The 13,114-nt window shown below is 44.0% G+C and overlaps 1 protein-coding gene across 8 annotated transcripts in view; it reads right to left on the bottom strand.

Moving 5' to 3' along the window:
* Window positions 1-13,114, bottom strand: part of CPEB3 (cytoplasmic polyadenylation element binding protein 3) — a 179,111-nt gene that overhangs the window by 19,683 nt on the left and 146,314 nt on the right. For all 8 annotated transcript variants that reach the window (XM_070432705.1, XM_070432708.1, XM_070432703.1 and 5 more), the window contains one exon: window positions 3,953-4,134. In XM_070432705.1, the coding sequence (XP_070288806.1) occupies window positions 3,953-4,134 (182 nt within the window). The remainder of the gene's footprint in view (window positions 1-3,952; window positions 4,135-13,114) is intronic.

Raw genomic sequence — 13,114 nt, 5'->3', positions numbered from 1 at the left:
TTCTCGGGGGACCTTAATCACAGCTATTGCAGGATTCAGAAGTTTGCCCCAACAGCCTGGGCGACCTTGTTCCTGGACCTTGGAAGAGTACTGGTTAAATAAGTAGGGTCCCCTCCCTGTAACGAGCTGAGTGAAATTATACAGGACAAATGCTGTGCCCCCTTCCACAGGGGTTACTGTCTAATTGATCCTCTTGTTGCAGACTTGAAGGCTGAACATGAAAATACCTCTTCCTATGTCCTAAAACCGCCTGTGGTGATGGTTGTGGAACTATGTGTTAAACCATACACTTTACATTAGTGATTTGTATGGTATGTGAATTATATATCCCCATAGAGCTGTTACCAAGACAACATATAAAAAGAAAAGCACCACCTCCGCCTTAAAGATGACATAATGGAGAGAAATGACAGCAGAGATGAAAGCACTAAAGCTTCAGGGTCAATGGCTCCTATACATGTTGCATATCGACATATTTCCTACTCACAAGCAAGCCCCACAGTCTCTAAGATGGTGAGAAGAAATCAAACCTATAAAGATTGTATTTTCCCCATAAACCACTCTATCTAAAAGCTTAGCCAGCTCAGCCGGCATGGCTCAGTGGTTGAGTGTTGACCTATAAACCAGGAGGTCACCATTCGATTCTTGGTCAGGGAACATGCCTGGGTTGTGGGCTCAATCCCTGGTAGGAGGTGTGCAGGAGGCAGCTGGTCAATGATACTCTCTCATCATTGATGTTTCTATCTCTCCCTCTTCCTTTCTCTCTGAAATCAATTTTTAAAAGGCTGTACTAAAGAGCAGCAATTATAGTAATAATAATAATAATAACAAATGCATAACCATACAAACTCTCCAAAAATATGTCTTTTTGAAAAAAATCGGTTGATACAAAAGAGGTAAAGGGAAAATACCAGTCAAATTCTTCTTCATGTCCCGCCCCCGGTTTACCCAGGAAGGTGCAAGCTGAGAGCACCCACCTCGCACCGTCCCAGAGCTCTCAGGGTCCCAGGCACACTGCTCTGTGGGCTGCCACTCCAACTCTCCATGAGAGGCAAACAGTGAGGGGTGAGGGCTGCTAGCAGGAAGCAAGTGGCCATTATCATCCCATCTGCAGCTAAAAAAAATTCACTGATGCCACTGACTCTGCATTTATAATGTTGCAGACAGCAAAGGAGGCCCCTCTGACCAGAAAGGTAATAAAAGTTGATGTTATTTAAAAGAGCCACAGTCCTGGTTAAAAAGGCAACTCTAGGATAACATCCGAAGGAAGGAGAAAACAGACTGCAGCCTCTTTGAATTCGCAACAGCATGGAAAAGGGATTGTGGGCACAGGTGAACATCTGCCCCGCCTTTGAGGACAGCAAGTTCCAAAACCTTAGCGATGAGACCATTGCCGAAAACCTGGTGGGTTATGCAGGAAAGAAGGAATTTTCTGCAGACAATCCCGAAGAGAGCCCCCAAGAAAGGAAAAGGCCACCATCTGAGGAATACTAATGTGCTTGTACAGGGTGGACAACGTGGGGTTTATAGTTGTGAGTACAGCAAACAGAGTCTATTCTTGTATTATTGTTTATTAATTATTGTGCTATTTATTTGCGTGACAACTGTAAACCTATTTTGCCCCAACTTGTGTATAATGGGAGCTCTCTGCCAAGCTCAAATGCAAGCTTTAGGAGAAAGGGAAATAACAATAAAACGAGGAATGAACTTGAACCTGGCCGGCGTGGCTCAGTGATTGAGTGTCGATCTATGAACCAGGAGGTCACAGTTCGATTCCCAGTCAGGGCACATGCCGAGTTGCAGGCTTGATCCCTGATCATGCAGGAGGCAGCCAATTAATGATTCTCTCTCATCGTTGATATTTCTATCTCTCTCTCCCTCTCTCTTCCTCTCTGAAATCAATTCTATATATATATATTTAGAAAACAAAACAAAAAACTAGGAGAGAACTTGAAAAAGTATCTATGAAGGGTACAGTTAGCAGAAGCTCAAAATGCCAGAGACAATAAAATAAGGCAGTGTTGGCTGTGTTCAAAGCCAAAAGAAATCAACAAGAGGACAGCATGACAGACTGGGGGGAGGAAGCGTAAGGTTCACAGAACAGTGAAGCAGGAGCCCAACTCGAGGTGGAAGCAGCGTTTCTCGCTCAAAGCAAAGAAAGCGGCCTCCACAGTGCTCAGGACTGAGCAGGAGCATGAAGGTGAAGCAGGGGAGGGGAGGGACTCCCACTTTCAAGGATTTCCAAGTCTCCCACTTGGATGACTCACCCCAGGCACTGAAGGAAGGAACGGACAGGCCCCCTTTTGACTCCATGAGGATGCAGATGGCATTCCGTGCCCACAACAACAATTTCCTCTACATCCGGATAGTGTGTGACAGGTATGTACTGCTTTCTTGTTTAGTACCTCTGCTGGGACCCTCAACAATCTTGGGAGATACAAAAGGCTGCTACCACTGCCCTCGTCACACACTGACGCTCAGGGCCTCAGTGACCTGCCAAAGTCACACAGCCCCTGGGACAACACAGCTCTGGACCCAGCAATGTGACTCTGGCCTAGTGCTCTCGTCACCAACCCGTGGACCTTTCCACTGAAGCTTCAGCAGAGCAACCAACAGCACTCAGGCCATGGGATATTAATGACATCAGTATCACGTGCAAGATGAATATGTAAACCAGCAAGTGCCGGTCAAACATCTACCTAACTGCCCTACAGCTCTGGCTGTTCAATCCTCAGATCCCAGTGAGACCTCAGACCCGCCCCAGGAGGGCGCTACAGAGGACCCAAGGTTCCTGGCATTAAGGAACTTGCTTGGGGTCACCAGCGGCTGGTGCAGCAAAGTGTTCAAAGTATTGGACTCTGTGGGATCAGGGTGTTTCAAAAATCTGAAATAGAGTTATTTTATTCATCTTAGTTAAAAAACACACCATCACTACTTACTTTTAAGGAGCTCAGTGATATAGCAAATTGATTTTTTTTAAAGCACTGGCTTTTACAAGACTGAAAATATAATCTTGCTGAATATTGAAAAATCCCTCACCAATTGAAATGTTCACCCTCTAAGAAACCTAAGTCTGCTACACAAAATTAGCCAAAATTGAAGACAGGTGAAATTTCATAACAGAACATGTTGACTACTTTATTTACCTGCTCAGTGTGTCCCCCAAGAATATCCTTTGTTGGGAGCATTAACAAGCACCGTACAATTGCACAGGAACGTGCTCAAGGCTTGATGCTCTTGTCCTACCTGCTCTTTTACTGTTAACACAGGTCCTAGAGTAACACCTACCACCCTCTCTTCCCCCACGCTTCCATGACAGAGCTGGGATTTAAGGGAGTTAAAGCTATACCTGTCCACAAAACAACTGAGCATACCAGCTCCTCAAATCTGCCTCGGGTCCCCTCTTTAGATCAGGAGAAAATCCGAATGCCTCTGGTGGCCAGGCAGGTAATGCCAAGGAGCAGGGCAGGTAATGCGTGTGTGTCTATGGCATGAGCAGTAGAACTCAGGGAGGTGCAGGGGGCACTGGAGGGGACAGCAGCTACTTGGTTCAAGAGAAATGGCAAGATCAACATTTTATGTATCAGCATTAAATGTTAGTCCAAGTTTGCTTGTTGTAAGAGCACCACCTGGGTCAAACAGGTCGCCAGCTCTCACCCTTCGTGAATGCATTGTTGGCATCATCTTTTGCACCGCACTGGCTTGGTAGCTAAATCCTGCAGGGTTATTTTCATAAGTGTGACATCGCCCTGGAGAGAGCGAGGCCAAGGTCTCATTAACACCTTCAATACCAAGGGTGCCTCTGTTTCAGGCAGCCTAGATGGGCTTGTGGACTGACCCCAGGCAAGGGAGAGCTGCTCCCTTAGCAGCACAAGGTGCTTTTCCTCCCAGGTGCCAAGAGGGCAAACTTCATTTCTTTCCTGTGGCAAGTACGCCCTGAGCAGTGGCTTACCCGTTTGTCAATGTCATTGTGTTGGAGCTGCACAAAGCGAGCGCTGATGGCTGCGATGTAGCTCTGCTGATTGGAGAACGCCACGCGGCCAGCACCTTTGGGGTACTTCAGCTCTGGGTCCGTATCAATGCCAGCATAGCAGACACCACCATACAAACGGTCCATGATCATTGCCAGTTCAACTGCAAGAAAATGAACACAATTCTGTATAAATGTTTAGAAGGAACTCCTGACGAGGAGCAGGAAGAACTATTTAAGAATCATGCAGTGTAACTAAGAAAAGGAAAACCCATGTGAAGTATTGTGAAGCGTGTCCACATCAGTCTTACAACCTCAAGTAGGGGAGATCCTCATAGGCTATTTGAAAGTAAAAAAATAAAAGAATTTACACACACACACACACACACACACACACGAATTTACATAATCAGAACTTCAGCAACAGGATTAAAGGAATGATCTATCAGTAATCCTCTTGTTCTAACTGCTTAGTCTACTGGAGTGGGCCCTAGGTAGGCAAAGCATCTCGCGATGCCCTAACAAGTTATTAAGAGACAGCCCTACTTACTGACCTCTGAGACTGAAAGCCATTACTAAAGTTACACTGCTACGGTTAAGATTAAACTGTACAAAGAATGAAGTCATAATTTTAGCTAGAGGCAATATGTTTACAGCCTTAAAGTAAATCTCTACACTTGAAAAAAAATGACTTTTAGAGTATATTTTATCCCAACTGAGAAACCTCCAGACTAACCTCTCACAGGAAATTCTTAGTAATGCTAACAGCAGCAATGAACATTTATTGAGCACTTACAATGTGCCAGGAAACACTAAGCTGCTACTAAGGCAGTAAAAACATACCCATCCTGCACCTGCTAAAAATCCAGAGGTTTATGCCAAAACCGGTTTGGCTCAGTGGATAGAGCGTCGGCCTGCGGACTGAAAGGTCCCAGGTTCGATTCCGGTCAAGGGCATGTACCTGGGTTGCGGGCACATCCCCGGTGGGGAGTGTGCAGGAGGCAGCTGATCGATGTTTCTCTCTCATCGATGTTTCTAACTCTCTATCTCTCTCCCTTCCTCTCTGTAAAAAATCAATAAAACATATTTAAAAAAAAAAAAAATCCAGAGGTTTAGTCTGCAGTCCTTGTCACATTTCTCCTATAGATATCTTTGTATCTGTATATTTAAGATATATATACAGAAAACATTTGGAAAGTGATCCATTCCAAAGGTGTGATATTCTAAAATTATCTCACCAAAAAGGTACCATGGAGAGAAATGTAGCAGTTACTTACCTGGATTCAAATTGCCTGAAGGTAATTGTTTACTTGATACTGGACAGCACCTCCTCCAGGTATGACCATTCCTTTCAGGCAACTCACATAGTTTAAGTCCAAAATACTTAGCCCTAACCCTGGGGAATGACTCACGAACCCACTTCCTACAAACACCGACATATGGTGTTTGGAAAGGAAAAGACAGTGAGGAAAGATGATGACCTGGCCACCACCGGTGGGCAAAGTCCATCACAGAGCAGAGCCCCACAGGAATCGGGATCTTGGGGAAAGAAAAGCAGCACAGCCTGGTGGGGCAGGGGAAGAAATCTGCAGCAGATACAAGGGCCGAAAGGTACAAGAACCCCACCAGGATTTTACAAGCAGAAGGAAGACCAAGTACTACCGGGTTCCTGTACTATGAAGCTGCTGAGGCAGGTAAGAAAAGCTATGTCGCCATGACAGAAAGGCTGTCTTTTTTCTTTCTCTTTTAAAATATTTTTATTGATTTCAGAGAGGAAGGGAGAGGAAGAGAGACATAGAAACATCAATGATGAGAGACAACCATTGATTGGCTGCCTCTGCATGCCCCACACTGGGGATCGAGCCTGCAACCTGGGAATATGGCCTAACCGGGAATCAAACCATGACCTCCTGGTCTATAGGTTGATGCGCAACCACTGAGACACACCAAATGGGCCTGTTTTTTTTCTTAACTTCGAAATTTCTTCCCATTCTAGAGTGCCTAATATTGGTGACTTTTCTAAGTGCCCATTTTTAATAGGAAGAGTGACCTACAACCAACAGGTCATTTTCAGAAGGCGAGGAAAGAAGCTAGCAATCACTAAGTCCAAGAATATGTGCTTAGGGCAGAAAGCCATCCCAATGATCCCATTATGATCAGAATGACTGAGTCACACCAGCCAAGGGAACACTGCTGATTAGCACTTAAGTAGACCTTGACTACAGTCTGGAGGCAGGACCCAGGAATCACACTCAAACAATGCCATCATGATGGTGCACACACTCTGAATGTCAGAGTTCAGTGAGTCCTTACACTTCACCCCAACAACCTCTGATGGCTTGAGGGCCTCCTTACCTAACTAATGTTATTCCAGTTACAGACACGAAGAAACTGAAGGCAGAATTCATTCATTGTAGTCATTCATGAATTTCCCTAAAGGTCAAATGGACTTAATAAAAATAAGTAACCTCAAGGCCTGGAAATTAAGCACAAATTTTCCAAAGACCTGGCTTCCTCTGGAATGGAATAAGAGAGTAAACACCCCCTCCGGCTGGTGGATGACCAGGAGAAGAATGCTGGCAAGGACCGAATGGCACTTGTCTTCCACCTTCGGAAGCACCCGAGAAAGTGTCTGATTTAGAAAGAAGGTACACTAGCTGCATGCCTGCAGCTCCAGCTGACGCGGGAGTTACTTAGCCACAGCTGCTTCTATAGCATAGTGGTCTCCACAGGAATCTGGGGGGGCTCCCGGATGCCAGAGAAGGCTCCTTCCACGGGCAGACACTTTCCACTGCTTCGCAGATGTAGCTGCTGGAAAAGCATCTTCACGTGCCAAAGATTAGGTCATGACTTACGTTGCTGGCAGTTAGGTACTTTCGATAAGAAACAGAAACCCTCACTCACTATGCTCTTATGAAAATTATGAATAAATCATTTCCACGTATAAGCTGATTATACACAGTCATTTTCTTGGCCACCAAAAAGTCTGCAGACGTCTGAGCCAGTGAAGCCTCACTTAAGGGAAGAGCAATTCGTTGAGAAGCTAGAAGCAACCAACGTGACTAAAGAAAGAACTTTTGGGGGAAAGAATATGAAGGTTTTTCCATCTCTCTTTCTACCCGAATCTCTCTTTTAATGACAAAACATCTAACACGGTGAACACCCCTGAAGAAAGGTAAATGATGGTCAAAGAACTGTTTGTGTTTGGTGCTTTACTCAATTAGCAAGTCTCCACTAATAGCACACTTCCTGTGGGCTAAGCTCAAACACCACAGAGATATGGCATTTAAGTAACGCTGCTAGTGCTTAAAGTGACATTACTGAGAAAAGTAACCACTTGGTAAATACAGCTTTAGGGGGAGAATGTCATTGAATTCACCCACTAAGTAGATGACTAACAGAAACGCAGAGCAAGCCTTCCTCAAGGCCTATTAAGTTTTCAACCTGAAATAATTTTTTTTATAAAGAAAGTACCAGTTCACCTACAGATGTCAGAATGTACAACTACTTTTAGAGCCTGGGTTTTACAGGCTTCTTTACAGTGAGTATCATCAGTCCACGTAGGGAAGTCCCACATAAATTCCCTTCCTCTGATGGGGGCAAGCTGAACCAGGAAGAGGGCTACTGACTCCAGTACTTGGGGGGAGGAGAGAAAAGTAGAAGAAAGGCAGAAAGGATGTGGCAGAAGTCAACTAAAACCTGCATGGGTTTATCGATGTCTTGTGATCTCAACCCTGCTCATGAAATGTGAGCCTTTGATGGAAGGTGTAACTTACTTGGAGAGTGTGGGCAAACCACCTACTAAGCCTGTGACAGTGACTCCTCATTCTCAACCATCCTCTGTAGAGGCCAAGGACAGTGTGGCTCCCAGAACCACATTCTTTACATTTAACCTGAGGAAGGTGAGGCAATACAAGTAAAGGCTGGGATCCAGACAGATGGAGGTGACAGCGGGCATAGACAGAGTCCATGAAGAAGCCAGGAGTCTCCAAACTACTTTTTACGTTTTCTTTCCTATCCAGACAGTGTTCACAGGGTCTGCCTGGTCAGCACAGGGGTAGGAAATTAGCAGGTCTGGTAGCTCTATCCAAGGGCATTCTGCACTTTGGATAAGCTCTGTGTTCCTAAGACACTCAAGTCACGTCATAAATACCTGTTTCATTACAACAGCATCACCACTATGGGGCTAGCTCACACACTGGCTCTTGTGATGACCTTCACTGTGCTGTCACCAGAGAGGGAAACGAGAATACTGCAGCTGTATGTAGCATAGAGCATTCTCCTGAAGTCCTTCAGTGGTGACTATGCCTCTGAAGGTCAATCTGAACCCCAATTACGGTTCCTTGGATTTGCTCCTGATTCTTCACAGCGTTCTGAAAGGGGTTTTAATTCACCAGAGAGGAAATCATGATGACTCCCTCATCCGACCCCAGGGTCCTGTTCCTATCATTTAGTTGGATCTGAAAGCCAGCCATCAGGCAATGTTTAAGTCTCAGGTACTAAGAGAACCAAATGTGGAGGAGCAGGAATGAGGCTTCCCAAGGGGGAATATCAACACATTCATCTTTCCAGATTTTAAACTGTGAATCTCGAAGCCACATTTCTTCTCTCTGGACATAAGAACAAAGCAGGCGGGAAAGAGGCAGAAGGCACCTCAGGGGGAGGAGGAGGTCTGGACTTCGGAATGAAAGGAAGATCCAACTTGAAGGTGGACTTTCTAGGTTTACAATTGCCAAGTTGGTTCACAAGGCAGTTCACGCATCTTAAATGGGAAGATGTGCTTACAAGCTTTCACTCCGCATCAGATGTTGGGAAATTAAAAATATTTTCAAGTAAATGATATGAACAACCAACAAAGCCAGAGAGATAGAGTGTTTAACTTGATTAAATTGAGCTGGTACCAAGGTAACTGTTACTATTGTCACAGAGACAACATCTCAGACCTCAGCTTGATAAAGAAGCTCACTTCTGTGCAAAGAGCCCCAAACTTGTTGTCTGGAGATCTAAGTTTGAGTCTTGGCTTTTTTGCTTATAGTGGCCTTGGCCGATCACTCCCTCTGAACCCTGCTTCCTTATCTCTACAATGAATTCTACCACTTCCAACGTCACAGGGTTATCACGAGGATTAAACATCCATGAGTGCTCTGAACACACCGCTGAGCACGGAGTGGGGCTTGAATGTTCAGTCTGGTCCAGGGGTGGTTTTGGCCTTGACTCATAAATCTTTGCTTGGCTTGGTTTCTGCTCCATAAGCACCAGTTCTTCCCAGTCTTACTTTGGCTTTATGCTAACGTTACTCAACCTGCCCATGATATGGCCAAGTTTGACATCGGCTGTGGGCGAGAGAGAACACAAACGCATACTAACATTAGAAAATCCTTAACCCTCAGGGCAATGCAGTCAATCAAGTCTGTATGCCAAATCTGGAGTTTATCTGGGACAACTCGTTCTGAACCTGGGACTCAGTAAAAGAAAAAGTTCCTACTACTGAGAAACATGACATAAGATGGTTTCTGCTTGCCACCACTTCGTAGAACAACAACAACAAAAGCTACCATTACTCCTGTTTCCTGAGTCACAAATCAGAATGTGACTCCTGATACATGTGAACTATCAGAGTGCCTGCACAGAATGTCTGAAATAAGTGCTCTTGGAAAAAATTCAGGCTGTAGTTCCTCTAGATGTATGTATGCCACATATCAATGAATATCTACCTCAGTTTTTTTTTCTTCCCTCTACAGAAAATTCATGCTCACAACAGCCAGAGCGGGGAAAAGGCAGAGAAGGAAATTTTAGGATTCATCACAGAATATTAGACAGGAGAGAATGATCAAAGCCATAGTTAGGAAAGGCCTAAGGATGAGCAAATGGTAGGTCGGCTCCAAGGACTCAGATGGAATCTCTGAAGATCGAGCTGTTAGCAGGACCTGGACCGGTGAACTGTCACGAGGAAGTCATGAAGGCAAAGAACAGCTCACATGCCTCTCATCAGAGGACACAGAGGGCTTTTCAAGCCTGATCGAAGTTGGAAGAGGCTGGGTCCCAAAGCCTGATCACCGAGGCGATATTCAAATTAGACATCTAAGCCAAGAAGGTGGAGTGAGAGAATATTCATATTTATAAAGTGGGGAGCGTACAGGGACCAGATGCCTCATTCCCTACTCTTTCCTGGTAGCCTCATAATCCCCAAGCCTGGCACTTATTTCCTCTCAGAGCAAAGAGATACATTCTAGAGAGGCCCTAAGGCCCTAGGGATATGCAAAACAGGGCCATTTCTGTCCTGAGGGAGACTCAGGAAGACCCGCTGCTTACATTACGGAACGAAGAGTGAAAATATGCTGTGTACTTCCAGGTGGAGAACCAGACAGACTACCTACCCCTTTCCCTGTGCTCACTCTGAAGAAGAATCTGCATTTTAGCCACATGGTGGCATGGTGAGTCTGCCTATCGCCTTCCCTGGCCTGGGGGTGAGAAGAGGTGGGGAGTGGAAGGAGAACAGGAGCTGAGAAACACCAGGAGACTTCAGGCAAGCTGTCCTTGGCTTGCCGCAGACTGAGGGAGGGAGAGGAGACAGTAGGAACGTGTATTATTTGACCTAAAGAAACCAATAGGCAATCTAGCTTTGGGTAAACTCATCTAGATTTTTCCACTGATATTTTCCCATTTTCATTTATCTGGGCCTGTGACTTTTTTTTTTTACTCCCCCTCTCCCCCCAACCTGAATTTATAAAAAGGAAGGCTTGTTAAATGATCAGAAAGAGCAAGCTAAACTCAGGCTAATACTGCTTAAAACAGGTTGCCTTGTTTCTTTAGAAGCGTTTGTGTGTTTCTGTCCGGTGGGGTAAGGACTATATTTACAGTAATTTATTAGTGACAATGATCTTGTCTTAGGGGATATATCAAAGATAAATAGCCTCACAAGATCCAAAGTAATAATTCTTGAGTGATAACATTTTAGTCTCCATGTTATAGGACCATTTTTGGCCCAGGATGAGGTGAAAATCAATCTGGACACCTAAAATTTCACCTGCTGAGTACTGTCACCCATCTCTGGTCCAGGATCACCCTGCATATAGTACCTGAAACAGGTATGAGACTGTTCAAAATTCCATAACCACAATGCCCTCTGGAAATAATAAAAAATGGCCCGAAGTATTTAAAAACCAAATTTGAGAAACATTATGTTAAAGAGCATAATTTAGCATCCACTTCATTGAGTTACTTAGCATTCTATGAACGCATTTCTCGCCTTCTGTCCTGAAATCGGCGGCTCTGCAGATGATGACCTGTCTAACGGGACAGCGAGATGTTCATTCGGTTTGGCCTGGCCTGCGCTTGCTCAGTGTCGCTAACAGTGGATGCTCAATAAATGTTATTGTTCAAGTGAACTGCACTTGAACAAGAACACTGTCCAGTTGAAGATGGTCTAGTGAAGTCAAATGAATTCCTCCAAACACAGCCTTCTATTCCAGGCACACACCAGCCCATGAAGCTCAGTGTGTTCCAAGGAAGCCCGATTCTCTGCACATGGGCAAAAGCTGCAGACGTTAGCACTTTTCGTTCAGATTGCATGGCATCCAATCTGGAAGTCTTGGATAGATAGGAACATTCTAAGATGCCAGCAAAGATGACTTAGCCATCTAGAAACCATAACTTAGTCAGCTACAGTTATGGGAGGTGCTGGCATGGACGGACACTTCCATCAGACAAAGTGACTGTGGGTTACTAGCCACATAATTGCAAAAGTAAAACTGAAAGACAAAAATTTTAGCTTAGCTTTAAAAAAGTAACTTAAGAGACTTACAAAGGGGATAGCATCTAGGTGGGGAACACAAAATCCCACTTCTGATGAGAAAATTAAATATAATTCTTGCCTAATCCTAGAACTTGCAACATCTTGCAGACACGGGATATTAAAGAAAGAATATAATCTAGCACCTTGGAGTTCCTGCCCTGTGGTGTCAGTGTGATCTTAGAAAAGTGTGAAAATGGATTTATAAAGGGAAAATCATATAGAAGCCCTTACCTATCCCTTCAAATCATTAAAACAGAGAGAGTAAAGGGTGAATAATAAAAAAGGAAATTTAATTTATAAGCTATTGTGTCAGTGACTTAAAAATAGACATTAGAGGCTAAAGCCGGTTCTGTTATTTTTATAACTGTGGGGCTTTTTCTTTCAGAATTTTTTTTTCAGATTCCCATCTAGGAAAAAAAGAGAGGGGCTAGAATATTAAAACAAATTTGTGCTCGCAGTTAGGTGCAAAAAAGAACAGCTAGAATACTAGCAATGAATGTCCATTTACACTGTTAAAAGACAGCAAAAGGGATTTTTCTCTCACTCCACTCTTAAATCTAACACTAGTTGGAAAAATTCAGGAATATTCCACAAGGCCCCCACCTACACGTCCTTTTCTAAAGCAGACGCAGCTCAGACACAAAGGGCTGCATCTACCCACACCTAGTGCTGCTCGGTGGAGTGGCCCTCCCTGGACTTCCTTCTCTGACAGCAGATCATGGAAGGGGTGGGGCAGCTCTGCTGCTTTGCTTTCGTTCTTTCACATAGTTTCCAGGAAAATGAAAGTAAGACCCAAAGGTATTTGACTTTCTGAAATACCACAAAATTGCAAACTCCACAGTCACATGAAGATGTTTTACAATCCTTCAAAATGGAATAATGCATATATTTTTATGTAGGCCCAAAGTTATCACTTAGAACTAGACTGAAATTGAGATTTAAATAAGTATATTTAAAATGTTGAGGGATGTTCGGAATTAAGAACTCATCAAAGTCACAGAGCCAGATAGCCGTAGGCACATTTTACATTTCATAATTGTCCTCACAACTTGGTTTTAGTGATCTCTGCTTTCTCTTTTATGTTTTAGGTAGGATCAAGTCTACCGGCTTACAAATCACTCAGAGATAATGTGCTTTCACAGCTATGGTGGCAACAGTAACCTATCTTTGCATCTTCCTTTAAAAACACAAAGTCAATTATTTTAAACACTTTAAAAACTTAGTTCCTGCAAGTAATTTTGTTATATTCCATTGGCAATAGCACTGATCCACAACTGATGAGACTTGTGTTTGGATTTATATATTGATGTCATCAGCTCAGTATCCCTTCCACTGCCCCAGTCAATTAT

Source organism: Myotis yumanensis, unplaced genomic scaffold, assembly GCF_028538775.1.
Source record: "Myotis yumanensis isolate MYYU_CA2020_CCGP unplaced genomic scaffold, mMyoYum1.0.hap1 SCAF_13, whole genome shotgun sequence".
In the NCBI taxonomy this organism is placed as follows: domain Eukaryota; kingdom Metazoa; phylum Chordata; class Mammalia; order Chiroptera; family Vespertilionidae; genus Myotis; species Myotis yumanensis.
The sequence above is the reverse complement of the archived record's forward strand: the minus strand, read 5'-3'. Positions and strand labels throughout refer to the sequence as shown.